This window comes from Vombatus ursinus, unplaced genomic scaffold, assembly GCF_900497805.2.
Source record: "Vombatus ursinus unplaced genomic scaffold, bare-nosed wombat genome assembly UNPS02014822.1, whole genome shotgun sequence".
Classification (NCBI taxonomy): Eukaryota; Metazoa; Chordata; class Mammalia; order Diprotodontia; family Vombatidae; genus Vombatus; species Vombatus ursinus.
In genome coordinates, this window is record NW_020954600.1 from 14889080 (window position 1) to 14910451 (window position 21372).

The following is a 21372-nucleotide window of genomic DNA, read 5'->3' on the forward strand; positions in this document are numbered from 1 at the left end:
TCCATTGTTGTTTCTGCTATATCATTCTACACTGCACAGTTTAACCCTTAATAGTTTTCAATCAGTTTTGTTGTTCAGTCATATTTTCAGTCGTGTCTGACTCGTGACACCGTTTGGGGTTTTCTTGGCAAAGATACTAGAATGGTTTGCCATTTCCTTCTCCAGCTCATTTTACAGGTGAGGAAGCTGAGGCAAACAGGGTTAAGTGACTTACCTAGGGTCACACAGCTAGGAAATGTCTGAGGCCAAATTTGAACTCAGGAAGAGGAGTCTTCCAGACTCCAGTCTAGGCACTCTATCCATTGCATCACCTAGCTTCCCTTTTCAATCAATAAGCATTTGTTAGTTCTTATCGAGTTCCAGGCACTGTGCTAGGTGCAGGGGCTACAGAGGAAAAAAAATGAAACTGTTTTTTCCTCAAGGAACTCAGATGCTATTGGGGAGACAACATGTACCTTTATAAATACAAGGTAATTTTGGGTGTGAAGACACTTGCAGCTAGGGGGATCAGGAGAGATTTCATGTTGAAAGTGGCTCTGGACTGGGTTTTCAAGGAGACAAGATTGAAAGGCTGTGGTGAATTTTATGTATGTTAGTTTTATCTCTCCATGTTCCTGGAAGGTAAAAAACATTTCATATACCTCTTTTCTCTTACTTCTCTTGTATTCAGATATATTTCAAGGAAGTTTATGGTTAAGTTGATTTTGTTTGTTAAGTGAATAATATTTTCCTATAGTGCAGTTGAAAGTCCATTGGCTCATTCGTATGAGGGCTTGAGTTTGAAGCTCCATTCTGCTCCTTACTACCTCTGTGACCATAGGCAAATCACTGCATGTCTCTGGGCCTTACTTTGCTCATCCATAGTGTTGAATTCTAGTGCCAACTTAGAAGTTCAGTAGGTAGGTATTCAAAGAAAGGAGAGACCCGCAGGGGATATAGTCGCTGGAGGTGGTTTCATGGAAGAATTAGGAATTGGACTGGGTGCTGAAGAATAGATAGGATTTGATTAAGTAGATGGGAAATCTGGAGTATTTCAGCAGTCTGTATTTTATGTCCTGCTCAAAGGCATTTTAGAAGTAATACTGGACTTGTGATTCCGTCAGTATAGGGAAGACTATTCTGTAGGACAGAGGTTGGTGTACTTTATGTGGCAGCATATACCAGCAGCTCTGAGTTTGAACCTGGTTGTGTCAATGTCTGGCATTTGGGCCCAGAGTGGCCCGATGGGAAGGGCACTGGGTTTACACTTAGAGGACTTGAATTAAATAAAATCTTGGTCCTGTTGTTTACTTACCTGTGTGATCTTGCAGGTCATTCGTGTCACTTCTCTGGGCTACAGTTTCCTCATCTTTCAAATGAGTTGGTTAGAGGAGATGGCTCTGAGGTCCCTTTAACTTGAGAGCTAGGATGCTGTGAGCTTTTCCTGCCAATGCAGATTGGTGCCTGATGGGCAGCTTAGCGTCTTAGACACTCAGGGCCCCAGTGCCTGTGGTACCAAGAGGTGAAGCCCTATTTGAACCCGGGCTTTGAGGACTCTTGAATTCAGCTCTCCGTTTTCTAGAGGTACATGCTGGACTGGGGGTCCAAAAAACTTGAGTTCAAACATTGCCTCAAACACTTATTAGCTATGTGACCCTGTGCAAATGACTTGATATTTGTCAGCCTCCATTTCCTCATCTGTAAAATGAGATAATAATAGCACTTCACAGAGTTGTTGTGAGGATCAAGTAAGAAAATACCACTTAACTACTAGCTAGCTGTTATTATTCACTGTGCCATGCTCCCTCTTATGTCAGAGGTATAGAAATAGAAATTAGTACAAATTGAGGTTTTTACTACAGGATTTAATCCTTTTTTTAAACTTTTATATTGCAGGAACCAAATTTTATTATGGAGAAAGACTTTAAGACTGAGTCTACTTCCGATTCCCTTCAAAGTTCTTCAGAACCACTGTTTTCTATCCAGATATTGGAATTCAAAACAAGTTTGTTAGAGGCATTAGAAGAACTACGCATGAGAAGGGTAAGCACTTTTTAGTTGTTATGATTGTTTTAAAGAAAGTATTTGATTTTGATCATATCTTTTATATCCCTTTAAATATTTCAGAAATTATTTCCCTAAAATATTAGTCCAAATTTCATGCTGTAACGGATCAGTGATCTTTTCTAGCCTGGGTATTTCTCTGAAGGTGAAGGATGAAGCCCTTTGATGCTTTCTCATTCTGGGTGACTCTTGTCCATGTGTTTCCACTGAACACAGATATGGGATCTGCCCACTATGCAAATGTCTTTGTCTAGGTCTTTTACCTTTAGCAGCATATCTATGTAGCTCCTGGGCTATTTGTTACTCCTCACTCTCCCTGTGTAACTGGCCACTTCCTTTTCTAATCAGACATTTCCTGAGTAGTATCTTTTATTCTACTATGCAAGTCATCTCCGATAATATGTAGCAGACTCTTTACTCCCACCATATGTCTTTCCATTGCCCCTGGTGTCACCCAGAATTCTCATTCATCAGAGATGGTGGTGTTCCATGATTTGTTGCTCTATGGCTCTGTGAGAAAAATGTAGGTGTTCAAAGGTGACTTATTGTTTCGGGGAGCAACTTGGGATCATTGACCAGAAGAGAAGCTTCCCAAATGCAGCCTCTGCTAAGCACTGTGGCAGGCACTGGAGGCACAAAGGCAAAAATGAAACAGCTCCTCAAGGAACTTATGTTTTAGCAGGGCAGGCAACATGGACGTGTATTTAACTGAATATACAAAATATATGCAAAGTAAGCTACAAGGTAATTTTGATCAGAAGGGCACTAACCACTAGGGAGATCAGGAAAGACTGAATGGAGAAGGTGGTGCTTGAAATGAGTTTTAAAGGAAACAAGAGGTAAAGGCATCCCAGGGAGAGAGGGTATCCCAGGCATGGGGCACAGCCAATGCAAAGGCACAGAGATGGGCAATGGAGTGTTGTGTGTGACAAGCAGCAAGAAGGGCCATTTGACTGGACCACAAAGGGTGGGAAGGGGAATGATGCATAACTATTTGGAAAAGTAGGTTGGGACCTACTGGTATGTGAAGGGATTTTAAAATTAGCCAAACCTAAGGAGTATATTTTTGGTCTAAAAAGCAATTCATTCTTTATTCATTCAATAAGCATTGAGTACCTGTTATTATACCAGATGTTGTACTAAGTGCTGGAGATACAAAAAATGACAGAGTCCAGTCTAGCTCATTATCCATCTGTTCAAGAAATACTACTTAGCTCTATGTAATCTAGCTCAATGGGGTGCCCGTACAACTGTGTATCATAATCTGTACTCAGCTCAGCATTAGAGCTGGCCCTGGGGCAGAGTTGGCCTGGCTAGAGATTGAATTAGGAGTAAATGAACCATACCTCACCCCTCTCTGGCTATCCAGACCCTAGACTTGGGTCACTCTAGACTGCAACACCTCCCTTTGACTGTCTGGGCAGGACCAGGGATTTGCCATCTGTCCTACCATTGCCCATGCATACCCCAAACCCCACTATCATTTCCGTTTTCACTTCTTACACTAGTAAGAATGATAATCAAATCAAACAGTCTCATTGCTCCTGTGAAGGATTTGACTCTCTTGTTCTGTAATCTTTAGAATCCCTGTTCTGTATTCAGAATCCCATGCTGCCTAGGCAGAAGCTCCCTTCTCATACTGCCATCCTCTGTTCCTTTATACTCATACATCTCATTCTTATTTCTCCTCTGTCTATGGCCCAATCAAGCTTGCCTTCCACTGTGCCCCATGGATCCCTTGTTCTTTTGACAACAAACTGTCCATCACATTAGACTTCCTAGTTTCATGTTCTTCCTTTTCTAAGTTTATTTCACATGATTTCCCTTTGAACACTCTGCATTCCAGCAAAACTTACTGTTCTCTGAATCCAGGATTCTATCTCTTGCCTATGCTTTTGTCCAGACTGTTATCCTTAGGATGTACTCCCTTCTTACAATCTACCTCATAGAATCTTCAAGGCTTAGCCCTTATACTTTCTGCTATGGAAAGTTTTCCTTAGTGATGGTACTCTTTCTTTCCTCAAATAATCATACATATAGTTATCATTTTATGTATATGTTGTGTTCTCTCCCCCCTAGACCTCTCCCCTCTTCCATAGAATGTAAGTTTCCTGAGGTCAGAGACCATTTTTTATTTTGTCTTTAGTTCTCCACAGGTTAGCACCTTGCGCGGGTGGGATAGACAACTGCCCAATTCTTATTTTGTCTTTGTTTTCTTTCTTCCAAGCACAGTGATGTTTGGAGGAAAAAACAAAACACTAATAGGCTACTGGGGGCTTGATACTAGTTAGGAGGAAGTATCTATTAAAGGAAGTTTCTATTAAAGGGCTTAGGTTGAAGTGACCAGGCTCTACAAGGCTTGTCATCCTGACCCTTATTATTTGGTACCATCCTTTACAAAACTGTGCACACAGACTTGTGGGTATGCAAACCTGAGCAAATAGGATTGTGTGTGTGTGCGCCTGTGTGTGTGTGTGCGTGTGTGCGTGTGTGTGTGTGTGTGTGTGTGTGTGTGTGTGTAAACTCAAGTGCAGCTTCAACATAGAGACTCATTTGCATGGCCTAGCAAAGGTGTGAATGTTTACATTCTAAGCTTGTTTAAAAAAAAAAAAGGTTTGTGTGAGCTCTGTTTCAAACTCTTACTAAACCAGGCTCCTAGCTTGAATTTTATTTTGATCTAGTTTACATTCTGCTAGCGTGACAGGGTGCTATTTATAGTGGATGAAGAGCCAGGAGGACCTGATTCAAGTTCTGCCTCTAAAACTTCCGAACTGTGTGACCTGGGGAAAGCTATGTAAATTCTCAGTTCTCCTAGGAACTCTTGGAGACTAAGGAGAAGAACAGGTGCTGATCTGCATTTAGGGAGTTTTCTTACTAGGAGTTCCTTATAACTGTTTTCCCAAAGGAATGTAAATTTTGATCAATGAAACCTTGGCAGGCCTGCGGCCCGCCCAAGGATTTTGGGCAGCCCAAGAAAAATGTAGAGGAATTTTTTGAGGATCGTCTGAAATTCGTTGTCAACTGCAAATGATCCGAGGGCTGCAGGTTGTGCAGGCCTGGTTTATGGGCTAGATTTTTTTTTCTTAAGTGCCATGCCTTAAACCCAAACCACTCTGGCTCTCATTGACTGGCCAAAAATAGGTCCTGGCCAAGCCTACTTGGTCATTGTTTGGGCCCCGTGGGCTCAGAGTGAATGTAAATAGCAATTATTTCTGTTTTGACCAGAAACCCTGAGGGTCTTCACCTCCCAGAATGATTTTTTTTAAGGCAGTTGAGGTTAAATGACTTGCCCAGGGTCACACAGCTAGTAAGTGTCAAGTGTTTGGCCTGAGGCTGCATTTGAACTCAGGTCTTCCTGACTTCAGGGCCAGTGCTGTATCCACTGTGCCACCTAGCTGCCCCTAAAGTCTTTTTTTTTTTTTAAAGGCAATCGGGGTTAAGTGACTTGCCCAGGGTCATACAGCTAATAAGTGTCAAGTGTTTGTCTGAGACCAGATTTGAACTCAGGTCCTCCTGACTTCAGGGCCGGTGCTCTATGCACTGCGCCACCTAGCTGCCCCGGAATGATTTTTTTTTTTTTGAGCAGGTGAAAGAGGCCATTCTCTGCCTTATTTCTTTCCTAGTCTTAATCACTGAATGAGATATTGCCTCAGTCAAACTGAGACCTGGGAAAGACCTTAACTTAAGGTCTCCCAAGGTCTCCCAAGGTCTCCCACCACATCCAGGACCATCTCTGTCCTGATCTATATCTTGCTACTGAACTTAGATGGCTCTGGAAGAAGAAAGTGAGGCTGGTGACTTTGCATAGCCCTCCCTCATTTAAATCCAATTTACTTGCAAGTCATGGCATCACCTCTTGATCCTCTTCAAGAATGAAGGAAAAACAACACAACAGTTGTCAGGCATTGTCTTCCTATTGTGTCCCAGTGATGGTTGAGCTTGCATTCTGTTAATTTTTATCAAAGAGATTCCCGAGGATCTGGGCCTGATGGGGTCTAGCCCCTTCGACCTAGAGGACAGTGCCATACTAAGAAGGCTATCGGCCATCTCCACTGGTTGGATTGTGGGCCATGAACCAGAACAGGATTGAGGTCTCTATAAGGTTATGTATTTGGACCTCAGCTGGGCTCTAAAATGAGAATGTAAATACAGGGAGGGGCTGCTTTCAGTGCAGCTTGTCCATGCTTGAACCTTTTGCATTAGCAATGGATTAAGCATTGCTAGCTTCTTGGATATTATTGGGGTGGTAATTAACTTAAGGATTCACAAAATAACAATTAAATTGGCTAACTGTCTATATTGGTCCAGAAGAACTATATCATAAAAGAAGTGGTTAGTTGCTGCTAAGCTACCATCAGCAGCCATATCTAGGAAATCTGGTGCCTAGGGAAAATTTATTTGCTTTTGGGAGGATATCAACATATATGGAAGTTGGCCCAGGTGTCATGTTGCCAGGAAATGAGGAGGCCTATTTCTCAGAAAGTCTGGCCCAATTTTCCTGCAGCATTCCATGAGGTTTCTGGCTGTCAGTAAGCATTTATTAAGCACTTACTATGTGCCAGGCACTGTGCTAAGTGCTAGGGAAGTAAAGAAAGGCAAAAGATAGTCCCTGCCTTTAAGGAACTTATAGTTTAATGGGGAGACAACAATCAGACAAATATGTACAAACAAAATAAAGAGGAAATAATTAACAGGGGGAAGGCACTAGAATAAAGATTGGGAAAGGTTTCCTGTGGAAGTTGGGATTTTAGCTGGGACTTGAAGAAAACCAGGGAAGCCAGTTGGCAGAGGTGAGAAGGGAGACTGTTCCTTTAAAGGGGAGCAGCCATTGAAAATGGCCAGGCAGATGAAGTATCTTGTTGAAGGCTGGCTAGTGTTATTGACCCACAGAATATGTAGTTGAGGAGGAGGAGGGAGAGAAAGAGGAGGTGGCCCATGACCTCCTGAGGTCATCCGTTTCACTTTTGGATAGCTTTAATTATTAGGATGTTTTCCTTACATGAAACCTAAATTTACCTCTTGGTAACTTCTAACCATTACTCCTAGTACTGCCTTCTGGAGTCAGACAGAACAAGTCTAATCCCTCTTTAGGTGGCAAAGTCTGAACTTGAAGATATCGAATATGTTTCTCCACATCTTCTCCAGGTTAAACATCCTTAAGGCCCTATACCAATCCTCATGCTCCCTTCTGAATACTCTCTAGCTTATAGATGTCCTTTCTTAAATATTACCAAGAACTGAACCCAGCACATCAAATATAGTCTGACCAGGGCCGAATACAACAGGATTAGTACCTCTTTACTCTTCAAGCTATGTGTTTTTTTTTTTAATGCAATGTAATGCAGCAAGATCTTACTAGCTTTTTTGGCAGCCAAATTACCCATTTCACTCATATTGAGAATACAGTTCACTAAAACTGCCACATCCGCCCCAGAAGAACTTCTCTCTAGCAGTGTTTCCCCAGTCTTGCACTTAGGAACTTTATCCCAAAAATGGGATGCCCCATTGGAAAGCCCCTTACAAGTTGACAAGGACCCATTAATAACTCTTTAGACAGTCATTCAGTCAATTCAAATCCATCTAATTGTACAACCAATCATCCAGCCAACATTTCTCCATCTTTTCCATAAGAATAGCATGAAACACTTTATTAAATGTTTCACTAAACTTTATCTCCAGTATTCTGCTTAATGAGGAATGTATAACCCTTGCCCTTTTTCCCAAATGAATTTGGGTGCCTACTTCTTGAGGGAGAAATTGATGAGATTCAAATAGAGTGGTCAATAAGAAACCCTTAGTGAGATTAGGTCACTGAAACTAACAAGGGCCCCTAGACTCCAGGCAAATGGGCTGAACAGTGGAATGATGTTGTGCCTAGATATTCATAAAACTCTGAACTACAGTCCCTGGTCACCTCATCTCTCTGCCCATGGCAGGTTTCACTCTATAAGAATCCCTAGCCCCTCCTGGTTAGGGGGCATCTTCCTTAATCAGAGGGTGTCCTCCTTAAGGACTCATCTCCCTTGGGAGGGCCCTCTCTCTTGGGGGGGGCTGCCCCCTCTCCCTTAGGGGGCTGCCACCCCCTCCCCCTCTTAAGCTATGGTCTCCCTTAAGTTGCATCTCCCTTAAGGGGCAAAGGAGCCTGGTTGGTGTGTTGTGTTACCTCCAGTAAGTGCCTTTACTTGATTTGGAGACAGCCTGAGTGAATTCTTTCGAAACATATACCATATACCCCAACATTTTGGGGTGCCCTTAGATCTTATTGCTCTGAGCTACAATTTAGCAACTATATTTGAAATAAATAAGGCCATCTCTATGCATTAGCTACTCTTTATGAACTTTTGTAAATTATTTCCTTTTCTAGCTATACACTAACTATGTCTTTATTAGTATGTACAAGAATTTTGCCAGTAATCAAAGTCAAGCTTACTGGCCCATATCTCTCTCTTTCCCGGCTCCCCCTTCCTACCTCTTTGCTCCTGTGGAGTTCTTTAAGCAAAGGTTGAAGGAATTCTTTTCACATGTCAGTTGGGTTAGATGGTCCCAGAGGTTCCTTCCAAATTGGAATTCTGTGATTTTGTTACTTTAACACCTTGGTATCTAATGGGCTATATGAGAATATGGAAATTGTATTTAAGGATTTGAAGTAGAGAAGAGTGCATAGATAAGACAAAATATTTAGGTTGGAGGCAACACAGTTTTAAAGATACTCAGGGACTGATTTTTCAAGATCTCATAAAGAGGAGGAAACACCAAAATAGTAAAATAGATCATTATTATCAAAAAAGGTAACTGAGAAGATATTAGCAGCTGGTGACTTATTTGCCTGCATTCTCCTACCTGTAAATTTCTTATAAGAATGGGATGATAGGCATTTCACTGCATGAAGTTTTCAGTACATAGATCTTAGATTCATCCTCTAAATAGACAATGAGCTTGTCCCAGAATTGCATAGAAGAGCAGTTGGCATCACATTTGTGAAATGACACAGCACTTTGAATGATCCTGAAGTTATTCCCAGCCATAAAAGTCCATCTTTTAAGAGTCATTATTTTCTCAGTGATTCCATAAGGCTAAGAATACTAGGATTTCAGAAGAATGAAAATTCCAAGTGCCATAAAAGCTATCAGAAAGGTATATAGTTGGTACATACTGGCTGCAATATATTTTTGAGGATGACCTAGGTATGGGGGTGGAAAAGTGGGCAAAGATAATAGATGGACACATTAAGTATTGCACTAATATCCAAAAAATACTAAAAGGTTCAGAGGAAGTCCTTCAGTATATTAGATAGGTTTTCTTTGGAGGATTTATGAAAGAACATAGACAAGAATTGCATCAGATAAGAAAATATGATCAGATTGCTATCTGTGTTGATGGAGAGAACGCTCACATCAATGACATCATGGATTTGTTGAAGTAAATGAAAGTGAACAAGTTCTCAGAGAGTGAGTATAAAGAGAAATCCAAGCACTAAGGACTAAGCATCAGTGAACAATCACTGTTATGAATGTTTAAAAATCATGACAGGAGACAGAAAATGAACAGTGATGTAAGAAGAGAATCAGGATATGGTGATAACAATTGCTTCAGAGAAATCATAAAGAATTGATAACTCAGGAGAAAAAAAATCTTCTGATTTTATCATTTAAGAGTGGTATTTCAATATAGGGGGAAAATTAAAGCTTAATTACCTGGAGGTTAAAGAGCTAATGGATGGATGAGGAAATGAAAACAGTAGGTATAGAGTATACATTCCACAAATTTAACTGTGAATGAGAGAAGAGGAATAGAATGTTGGCTTCAGGGGACTGTGGAGTCAGAGTTTGATTTTCTCAGTTTAGAGGAGATATGTATATCTAGAGGTAAATGGGAAATGGGCATTATCTACTGGTGATGGCCACTTGGTGACTAAATTCTTGATTGTGGCAACCAAGAAACAAACAAAGAAAAATACAAAATGACTCTTTGTCCAGTGCTGCTCCTTATGCTTCTTCAGGGACAGTAGTAGGGAAAATGGTGGAAAAGGGACAAGAAGGTACCAAGAATCAATTTTTAGATGTTCTTTAAATTTTGACTGCTAGTATTTTAAATGTGAGATCTTTGTCCACTGACCAATGAATGAATGTACATATCACTAGAAGAGTGGAATCATATAATTGATATTTTTGCTATAAATGAAACCAGAATAAAGAAAGAAGTTGCAGGTTAATGGAAAAGATGGATCACAGGTACTTCTTTTTTTTCATTATTTATTTACTTTTAACATTTGTTTAAAAAAATTGAATTCTGAATTCTTTCCTTCCCTCCCACCCCTACTTCACGCACCATGAAGGCAAGAAATGCTCTATCAATTATACATGTGAAATCATGTAAAACATAGTAAGCATGTTGCAAAAAAAAGGCAAGAAAAATAAAGGAAGTGAAAAAATATGTTTCAATATGCATTCAGACTCCATCAGTTCTTACTTTGGAGGTGGGTAGAATCATAAGTCCTTAAGAATTGTCTTGAATCATTGTATTAATCAGAATAGCTAAGTCTTTCACAATTGATCAAGATGTAATATTGCAGTATCTGTGTGCAATGTGCTCCTCACTTCACTTTGCATCAATTCATATTAAGTTTTCCCAGGTTTTTCTGAAACCATTTCTTACAGCACAATAATATTCCATCACATTCATATACCACAATTTGTTCATCTGTTCCATAATTGATGGGAATCCCCTCAGTTTCCTATTTTTTGCCACCACAAAAAGAGCTACTATAAATATTTTTGTACATATAGGTCCTTTTCCTTTTTTAAAAAATCTTTTTGTGATACAGATCTAGTAGTGGTGTTGCTGGATCAAAGAGAATGCACAGTTTTTTAGCCCTTTGAGCGTAGTTCCCAATTGCTCTCCAGAATGGTTGAATCAGTTTACAATTTTACTAGTAGTTCATTAGTGTCCTAATTTTTCCATAACCCCTCCAACATTTGTCATTTTCCTTTTCTGTCATATTAGCCAATCTGATAGTGTAAGGGGGTACCTCAGAGTTGTTTTAATTTTCCTTTCTCTAATCAATAGTGATTTAGATCATTTTTTCATGTGACTATAGATAGTTTTGATTTCTTTGTCTGAAAACCACGTGTTTGTATCCTTTGACTATTTATCAATTGGGGAATGACTTGTATTTTATAATTTGACTCAGTTTTCTACATATGTGAGAAATGAGGCCATTATCAGAGAAACTTGATATAAATTCCTCCCTCCCATCCCTTCTCCTAGCTTCCTCCTTTCCTTTTAATCTTGTCTGAATTGGTTTTGTTTATGTAAAACATTTAATGTAATCAAAACTATCCATTATATATCCCATGATCCTTGCTATCTCTTGCTTGATTGTAACTTCTTCCCTTATTCATAGATCTGACAAGTAAAATTTTCCATGTTCACCTAACTTGCTTATGATATCACCCTTTATCTCTAAATCACATACCCATTTTGACTTTATCTTGATATGAGATGTTGGTTTATACCTAGTATCTGCCAAACTGCTTTCTAGTTTTCCCAGCAATTTTTGCCATATAGTGAGTTCTTGTCCCAAAAGCTTGGATCTTTGTGTTTGTAAAACACTAGGTTGTGATGGTGTACTTACTACTGTGTATTATGTACCCAATCTATTCCACTGATCCACCACTCTGTTTCTTAGTACCAGATTGTTTTGACGATTTCCTCTTTGTAATACAGTTTGAGATCTGGTACTGTTAAGCCACCTTCTTTCACACTTGTTTTCCCATTGATTTCCTTGATATTCTTGACCCCGTTGGTACTTCTTGGAGAGGCAAAGAAAAGAGTTGGTATAATTGGTTTTTATCATATTTTTAAAGGTAACAAGAAATATTATTTCATGGGATATCTAGTTATCTCATTCTGCAATACTTAAAAGTATTTGTAAAAAGACTACCATGCACATAACTGCAGATTATGAATCAGCCTTAGCTGTCAAAGATGAAGAAGTAGAGAAATTATATGAAAAATTCAATCAGCCCATCCAAATTAAATCAATATAGGATTGTAGGATCTTAGATTCAGAACAGGAAGGGACCTTAGAGGCTTTGGAGCAGGGCCTCCTCCTTTTGCAAATATATTCTGATAGTTGGTGGCTTTGATGCAAAGGTGGGAAACAGTGAGGAAAGTTCAAATTATGGGGAAAGCATGGGTCAGGAAAAAGGCACATAAGAAGTCATGGACTTATAGGCTACCCAGAAGTCATGCACTTTTATATAAAGAACACTTTTGTTGAGAAAAGAAATAGTAAGTGCTAGACATGGTGATTAATAAATAACATTGTGAAAAAATGAAATAATCTATGTTTTAATAGGCAGGAAAAGACTTGTAGTTGGTGTGGGAAGTGTATTTTGATCAGTTGTCTGCATATACTGACTTGTCAATGCAAAGATCAGAATTAGTTTAAAAAAAAGTCAGTAAAATGAGAAATAATGGGAAAAAAATACAGTGTGCAAATGAAAGAATTCAATTCTGAACTATTTAAACAAGTAATCAGCAATTAGAAGTGGGAGCTGGATATCACAAATGACATCAGTACCAACTGCAATACATTTAAATACTATAAATTTGTTTCTGCAACAAGAAGACCAAAAGGACCCAGAGATATCTCAGCAAACATTTGCCTTGCCAAATGGAAAGAAATTGTGGACAGAGGCAGCACCAGTTTAGAATATAAACTTATTTGTAAAATCTTATGAAAAAGGATGTTGAACAGATGTACTGAATTGTTTCATAAAGCAAAGAAGAGCAATGAGGGTAAAACTAGTTTGAAGAAAGCTTGCTTGACAAGAAGTTCAATTAAACATAGACGTCCCAAGAGGATTTAAAAACAAAAATGGAGGGAGGAGAACAAACAGAAGAAAAATAGAAAAGATCTGTAAATATTACTATAATAAACTGTTTTTGCCATCAACAACAATGGAACCACCACATTTGTGGAGGTAGAAGTGTCACTGAAGTGAACAAAGATGGCAAAAGCAACCAGATTGGACCAAGCATACATAAAGGACACATTGCTGGAGGAAACACAATTGTGAGAATGCTGAGGAATCAATATGTAAGATATTTGAAGGAGGAGAAGCTACCAAGATTATGGAAAAAAAATCTGAGGCCTTACTAATACCTTAAACTCCTACTTTGTGTTCCTATTATTTCACTTATAAAATTTTTTTGTGCAAGTCATATCTATAAAAATGGGGGCTTCATACATGAGAGTATTAGTAGGGAATAAAAAAGCTTTTACAAGCTGTATTCAATAATGGACCTTATCTTTACCATTTTGTAATTGACTAAAAGATGTAGAGAATATAAGATCCCATTGTGTTTATTATTTGTAAATAATGAAAAAAATTGATTTGGTAGTGTCTTAAAGGCTCTTTTTCAACAAAATGTTTCCCATTCATACATCAAAATCATTCAAGATTCTTTGAAAAACATAACAACAGAAACAACTCTAATCATTGACACGGATTATAAATATCAAGTGAGATACAAAAAAGGGAGATGTATACTCATCAAAAGTGTTTCCCATTGTGATGGAGGAGAGCCTTCACAAAGTCCAAGTTGAAGATGATTTCTTAGTTTATGGCAAGTTCTTTCAGATGCTTCTGTTTATGGATAACATTGTACTAATTGTGTTAAACTCTGAAATATTGCGCAGCTTTCTGCAAGAGACCTGTAACCACTCAAAAGAGTTTGACCTGATCACAGGAAAGACCAAATGAATGAAGAATGTCTATTGGCTAGATTATGGCATATGTTTGGATGGAAAATCTATAGAACTTGTATATCAGTATAAGCATTTGAGACAGGTAATACAGATAGTCAAATAGTTGGTTTTGGAGTTGATCAGGAAAAGACTCCAGTCTGGATTGCTTTTGAATAGTTGCAAAGTTCTTTTAGTGATTTAATTGCAAATTCCTTAAATGATTACAAGTTTCCCATAGAAACAAAGGGTTATATTTCCAATACCAGTATTCTGTTGGTGGTATATGCGGTGAGCCATGGAATACAACAGTCTTTGAAGAATTAAATATATATACACAAGACAGTGGAGAAGTACATGGTATGTGTGAGCAGGTTGCATCATATAACTGATGAGGAATTTGGAAGATGAATAGAAATAAATAATCAAGGAAATGTATGCTAGTAAGTGAAAATGGGTTGGTCATGTGGTGAGAGTGAGAGATGAAATGTATGCTAGTAAGTGAAAATGGGTTGGTCATGTGGTGAGAGTGAGAGATGACAGATGGAGAAGAGCCAGAGTGCTCCACTGTTACTCTTGAAATGTCAGGAGAAATTGAGGAAGAGTTCCTGCATGTTGGGTAGTAAATATATGAGAGGACGTGGACAGATATATGAAAGGACATGGATATAGATGAATTGCAACTTGCTTTGTTGGAGTAAACTACAGTATTGATAAGAATCACAGATCCATCTGAGTATTTGTGTAAGGGATGGAGACAGTGGAGAGGGAAATGTTGAAGATGCTAGATAAAAGGGGGTACATAATTTAAGGGACAAGATCCTAGAGGAGAATGATGAGATTAATAACATGGGTGAAAGGGCTAACCTTGGAAAGGAGGAGAGATAGTTGTTCTGTGAAACAATAATAGAGAAGATGCTTTTGAATTGAAGAGAAAGGATAGCTGTTGGTAGATGACTTTAATGCTGTGTCTATTTAACCTGTGATTGGGGAGAAAGTTTCATAAGCCAGACTATAAGAGAGTAGAAGGGTTTGTGGAACCCCTGCCTTGTAGGAATTTGTGTAGAAAAACAGTAGTATATCATTCATAGGATAATCCTAGACTGTTTAGTACCACATTCTCTCCAAAGTGGAGGCCTAATTTTAGCATTACATTTTCCTCTGACAGATAGAAGAACATGAGGGCAGGAATGGACTAAAAGGTGGAGGGAACAGCTGGAGATCTTAATCTTAGACTACTAAAATTAGTATTAAAAGGCAATAGAATGGTAAGGATCCAGCTGGAAAAATTCTTTGGCAGAAGTAATCAGAGAAATTTTTCATGATTTTAAGAAAAAAAAAACCTTTGAATTTGGCTCAGAAAACAGTAAGCCAAAAAACTAAGAACTTCCATTGAATTTGATTTTATTGCAAAAAGCTTCATAATGAATGATTTGAATTTTTATACTTTAAAAATAGATTTCTCACATTTCATTACATTTATTTGAAATCATTTCTAAAGAAGCAATTAGTACCTTTTCATCAGCGAAACTCAGGTATATTCTGTATTATAAAAAAAAAGGATGATCCTATTTCAGTTGAATTTTGGAAAAACAATATAATTAAAGAAACAAAATATTTTAAAATAGGTACAAACTTAAAAGTTTATACATGTGGGCATTTGAAATATTGGTAACAGTATTTTTGTACAAAACAAGAAATAGTGCTATTGTTTTTAAAATATTTTGACCCTCTAATACATAAAATAATGGAAATTAAATATTTTGGTGACAGTTTGAAGGAAGTTCAACACATCATTCTATAAGATAAAGTTACATCTATTTTAATTGTGGAACTAGTAAACACTGTACTACATACATATTTGCTGTGAACTTTGTAGAGCTCATGTGGGATAAAAAAATGGGCTTTGGAGTTTCTTTCTTTTGATAATTTATCAGACAAGCTGGCTGGCAGTTTTCCCTCAAGGCTAATATATTTTTGTCTTGTGGTGGCCTACCGCCCTTTACGTTTTTAACACGGTATGACCTCTCTATTATGTTTGGTTAGAACGCTAACCTGTAAAAATGACTATTTTAAATTTAAAAGAATTTTATGAGTTTGTTATTTCCTTTTAGATGTACTAGAAAGGAAACTTTTGTTCTATTTATATCATTAAGATGGACTTAAACATTAGGGAATTGAAAGGGTTATTACTGTATTTCTACTTTTAAAGATTACATTTATAGGTTATCTATGCTAAGTAAGTTTTTTATCATTTTATCAAACTCTTCAAATTTTTTTGCAGTGATTAAATATTTAAAAGTAAAAGTAAGTATCAACAAGTGAGAAATACTTTTATTTAAGCAAATATGCTTCCTCTATGTGACTATTATTACCTTTATTACATGTAGTACCCTTTCTGTATGTGCTCCAATTTTACAAAGACAGCATTTTAATTGATTTATATTAATAAACAAATATTTATTTAGCATTTATTGTGTGACTACTACTGTGTTAGGGACTATGAGCCATACAGAAGAAGGATAAAACAGGGTCCTTGTCCTCAAGGAACTTATAATTTAATTGAAGAGCGAAAACTAACATGTGAAGTTAACTCATCTGTAAAATGGGGATAATAGCACCCACCCAGCAGGGTAGCTGTGAGAATCGAATGAGGTATTTGTAAAAAGCACTTAGCATTGTACCTGGCTCATAGTAGGTACTACATAAATGCTTTTTCACTTCTTTGGCCCCTGAAGTGATTAAAGAACAATTAAATGATAATTAGTACGTTTTTTACTGCAAGTATGGTAGAAATTGCATGGTATGGAGGGAATTTTCTTTTTAACTGAGGTCCCCTGTAACCCTGAAATTCTGTTATTCTGAGTTTAGAGAGGAAAAGATGAATTTGCATTGGAGAAGGAGGCTTCCTGGACAAGTTGGGAATTTAATTAATCTTTGAAGGAAGTTCAGGATTTTGATAAATTGGCAGGAGGGAAAACACTGCAAGGGTCTCCATAGGTTATTGTAAATTGAAGCATAACACTAAGAATGAACATAGTATGTTTAGTTGAGAGTGAAGAGATTGATTCTCCTGGAGAGGAGGTGTTTTTGGTGGATAGAGAACTGGACTTGGGGTCAGGGAACCTAGATTTGGGTCCCACTTTAGACATTTACTAATTGTATGGTCACAGGCAAATAACTTAACCTTTCTGTTTGAAGGCTATTGTGAAAAGAGTATTTTACTATTGTAAAGAAAATAAATTTTAAAACCTTAAAAATTACATAAGTGTGAATTATTATTTTTTGTGGGGAATAAGGTTGAACAGGTTGGGTGGGACCAGATTAGAAAAGCCAGGCAGAGGAGTATAGACTTGATACAATAAGGCAGTAGAAAATCATTTTTGAAATAGGAACGATAATGGGGCAGCTAAGTGGCGCAGTGGATAGAGCATCTGCCCTAGAGTGACCTCAGTTCAAATCTGACCTCAGACACTTACTAGCTGTGTGACCCTGGGCAAGTCACTTAACCCCGATTGCCCCCCCAATATTAAAAAAAAGAAATGGGAATGTTAGGATGAAAACTGATTCGAAATAACTAGTGTGGCAGTGGTACATAGGAACGACTGGATGAGGGAGAGACTGTAGGCTGTAATACTATCTAAGAGGCTGTTGGAGTACTTCAGGCAGGAAATGTTAAGGCCCTAGACTAGGCTGTGGCAGGGGGAATGAAAAGGCGCTGTGTATATGAACAATAAATAATAATTAAAACCGGAAAGCTACAGCACATCTCTCTCCATGCAACAGAAGGCCCAGGACTGGAACAGATTCCTTACCAACTTCCACACCTTGATATCCTTTTCTTCCTTTAAAGAACCAGCTCAGACACTGATTGACCTTTCCATAAAACCTTTCTTGATACCTCTGGCTTAAAGTGAAATTGATCACCTATGGATCTCTTCCTATAATAGTCCACCTTCTGCCGTATTTTTTTTGCATATGTGTTTGATTCCCTCTTTGGCTCCCTCCTACTCCATTCTGACAAAATTTTAAGCTTCTTGAGGGCAGGAAGTGTCTTTACATCTTTGTATTCATGGCATCTGACACAATGTCTTGTACATAGTTGGTGCTTAATAAAGGTTTGTTGCTTAAGAAATTCCAATTGAATTGACATGGTGAAATGAAGATTGGCATTTTAGTTTTCTTAACCTGAACTTTATCATTTTTTTCTGCCTTAACTATTGGCAGAGTGATTTATGGTAGAGTAAAAGGGAAGGAATTGAGCAAGCTCTTGTGCTGGGTTGAATATTTGAATAAATGCATGGATGCACTTTTCTTTCTGACACTTCACAGTCCAATTTCCTTATTCTAGAAAAAACTGAAAATAATTTAAGACGTGATTCAATTATACTCTGATTATTTGATGTAGCATTTCAAAGGATAAAGAAAAATGAACTCTGGATCTTATTTTCCTATTATTCATATATGTTTATTATTCTAAAAAATACATTGGAACAGTTTGTTTAAGGTGAAATTCTAGTATTTAACACAAATACTATTTGTTATTTGTAAAGTTATTTTAAGACTTTTGTAAAGTATTGTGTTTATTTGAGATGGGTTTCTTTTATCTCTAATCCAAAACCAAACCCCTATGAAAGAATGATAACTTTTTGATGGAACTGCATGAAAAATTGAACAGTTCAATTTCGTAGGAGGTGTATTATGAGTCTGAAAAAAACAGTACACGTACCTAGCTGCAGTTTTGGCTGCTTGGTCATGAGCCAGCAGTACTTTGTTCCTAAATCTGTTCAGGGTCAAGAATTGAAGAGGCCTGACCAATGCACAGCCCATCTTGTAAAACTACAGCCTGAAGCAAACACTTTAAAAAGGCATGACACTTTCTAAAGGTTATAACGAGTAAATAAACCATCAAATTACTCCTCTTTTATTGTTTTTGTAAAAACACTTAAATCCTTGTAGTCCTAAGGCATATAATAAAAAAAAATAAATGGTAAGTTCTGTTGTACTTTATTCAAGTTACACTAGATGCTCTTCCTAAATTTATTAACTTTTTTTATGAACAACTTAATTTAGCAAACTTTTTTTAGTACTAACTTTTGAAAGTGCCCTACTAAGTGGAAAAAAGAAAAATAAAAGTTTAAAAAAATAAAATGACAGGACTTTTCTGTAAAAATCATGAAGTTTAATGAAAACAAATACAGTAGTAGAGGCTAATTAAAACTGATGGTAATGAAGATAGCCACTTCTTAGACATTTTGTTTTTGTTATAGTGAGAAATATCCTGTACATTACTATTAGAGACGTGATTTTACCCACAAAATAACAAACTTTTTTAGAATAGTGAGATGTTATTTAACATCTGTCACACCTTGAATACTATGTTTAATTCTGAGTGTTGCGTTTTAGGATGGACATGAATAAATCAGAGAATGTGCAGAAGTTAGCTAAGATAGTAAAGAGCCTCGAGACCATGTGTCTTAGGAATTACTCATTCTCTCCAGACCCTGGACTCTGTGTGGCATTAGTCATATAAAGCATATAGGTAGCTATTACGTAGAAAGAAGATTGGTCAAATGCATGAAAGTCTACTTTTTGGGTGTATCTTATATAAACCAGTGTTAAGAAGAGGGTGTAGCTCTTTGGACCTGATCAACTTTTTCTTGCTGCTCAGACAGTTATCAGTCTGAGTATAATCCCATGGGTGATGATCTAGAGAACTATACCTATTCATTTATATTCTTGCCAAATGCTTGTTTGCATTCAGCAAAAAGTTTTTTGTTTTGTATTGTTTTTTTAAAATATTTGCCTCACTTACTCAGTCTCTCCATATCCTAATCCATCACTTTTCACCAGTGTCTACCTAGACTGAAATAACATGCTGGTTTTTTTTATGGCAATTGGGATCAAGTGACTTGCCCAGGGTCACACAGCTAGTAAGTGTCAAGTGTTTGCTCTGAGGCCAGATTTGAACTCGGGTTCTCCTGACTTCAGAGCTGGTGCTCTATCCACTGTGCCACCGAGCTGCCCCATTAACATGCTGTTTTAGGATAAGTTATAAGAACTGGAGAGGTTTCATCTGCAGAAGAAAAGACTGAATAAGAATTCTGCTAGCAATCAAGGTACAGAGAAAATCAAGCCAGATAACTCTTAGGAGAACTTCTAGCAAAATTTAGCAAAGGGGACAGGAGAATTCTCTTTTTCACTCTTCTCATTAACCTTTTAGCAAAGTTCTGAAACTGTCAATTGTAAATAAATTGCTGTTCTCAGTCTGTAAAGGGTGTTTCCACATAGGTAGCTTCACAGAGATGTAGTCACGCCCAACCAAAACTCAAACCTAACCAAAGCTAAAATAACTATGTGATGATTTGTACTGTGGTAAAAGATCAGGAAAAAAGTCCTCAGTTGTGTAGTGTAAATGTTATCTATTTTATAGAGTTTTCATTAAAGTGTCTGTGAAACTTTTATAAGAGTTGGGGTCTGCCCACTTCCATGGGAAACAATAGGCCCAGACTTCTTGGACATCTCTGACTTCTCAGATTGCATCAAACAATCAATCAATCACCCCACCCTAATTAATATAACTAACAAGATACTGTACACCCTTATTAGGCTGGAATATCTCTAGTTACAGAGTCAGTCAATCAAATGTGTAAAATAAATATGAACAGTTCCTAGACATCTCTGTTGAATAAATAAATTAACTAGAGGTATATACTAATTGTGAAAAAATCCTTAATTTGGAAGGAGTGAAATGTTTTAATCTATGGGATAAAATGTGATGAAGCTACAGATTGTTTGAAGAGAATTGATCAAGCTCTTTTGGAGCATGGATAAAAGAGTAAGCCATTTTGGAATCTGATATTCAAATAGCAGGCCAACCCAGTGATGTATAACACTTCTAGCCAAGCCAGAGGGATTTGTGTGGTGGAGGAAGAGTCTTCTTTCCTAGGTCCCAACTGCTTTGAACTTGAAGTGGTCAGAAGATTTGGACTTTTCATTGGTGGTGGTAAAAGTATCCCTGGAGGCTGATGGCAGCATTTGCATTGAGAGCCAAGGACAAACTAGATATAATGAGGAAAAGCAGCTTCAACATTCTAAAAAGATATCAATCTTTAGAGCCCAACCAGGAGTGATACTAAAAGAGAATTTCATGAAGATTACAGGAGGGGAGAAAAGGACTTCCAATAACCAGAATTGATCAGTAATTCTTTGGCCTCTTTCAGAATTTGAGCCCACTTTCCCCTGGGCTCTGTATGTATTTGTGGGAGAAAGTGCCGCAGACTTTTGGGAGAATGTCTGTACTCTGGCTCTTTCTACATCTTTTTAGTAAACATTTCTTTTCTTTTCTTTTTTTTAGGCAATCGGGGTTAAGTGACTTGCCCAGGGTCACACACCTAGTAAGTGTCAAGTATTTGGTCTGAGGCTGGATTTGAACTCAGGTCCTCCTGACTTCAGGGCTGGTGCTCTATCCACTGTGCCACCTAGCTGCCCCAGTAAATATTTCTTTGTACTAGTTAATTGATATTAGTTGGTTACATGATATGGAGAAAATATCAACTGGTTAATCAATATTGGGG

General features: G+C 37.7%; 1 protein-coding gene across 1 annotated transcript in view; it reads left to right on the forward strand.

The window, feature by feature from the left end:
* The first annotated feature begins 1875 nt into the window (after positions 1–1875).
* CCDC73 (coiled-coil domain containing 73) overlaps positions 1876–21372 on the forward strand; it is a 116181-nt gene continuing 96684 nt past the window's right edge. Inside the window, 1 exon segment of the mRNA XM_027837895.1 lies at positions 1876–2022. Coding sequence (XP_027693696.1) covers positions 1891–2022 — 132 coding nt within the window. The 5' untranslated portion in view covers positions 1876–1890.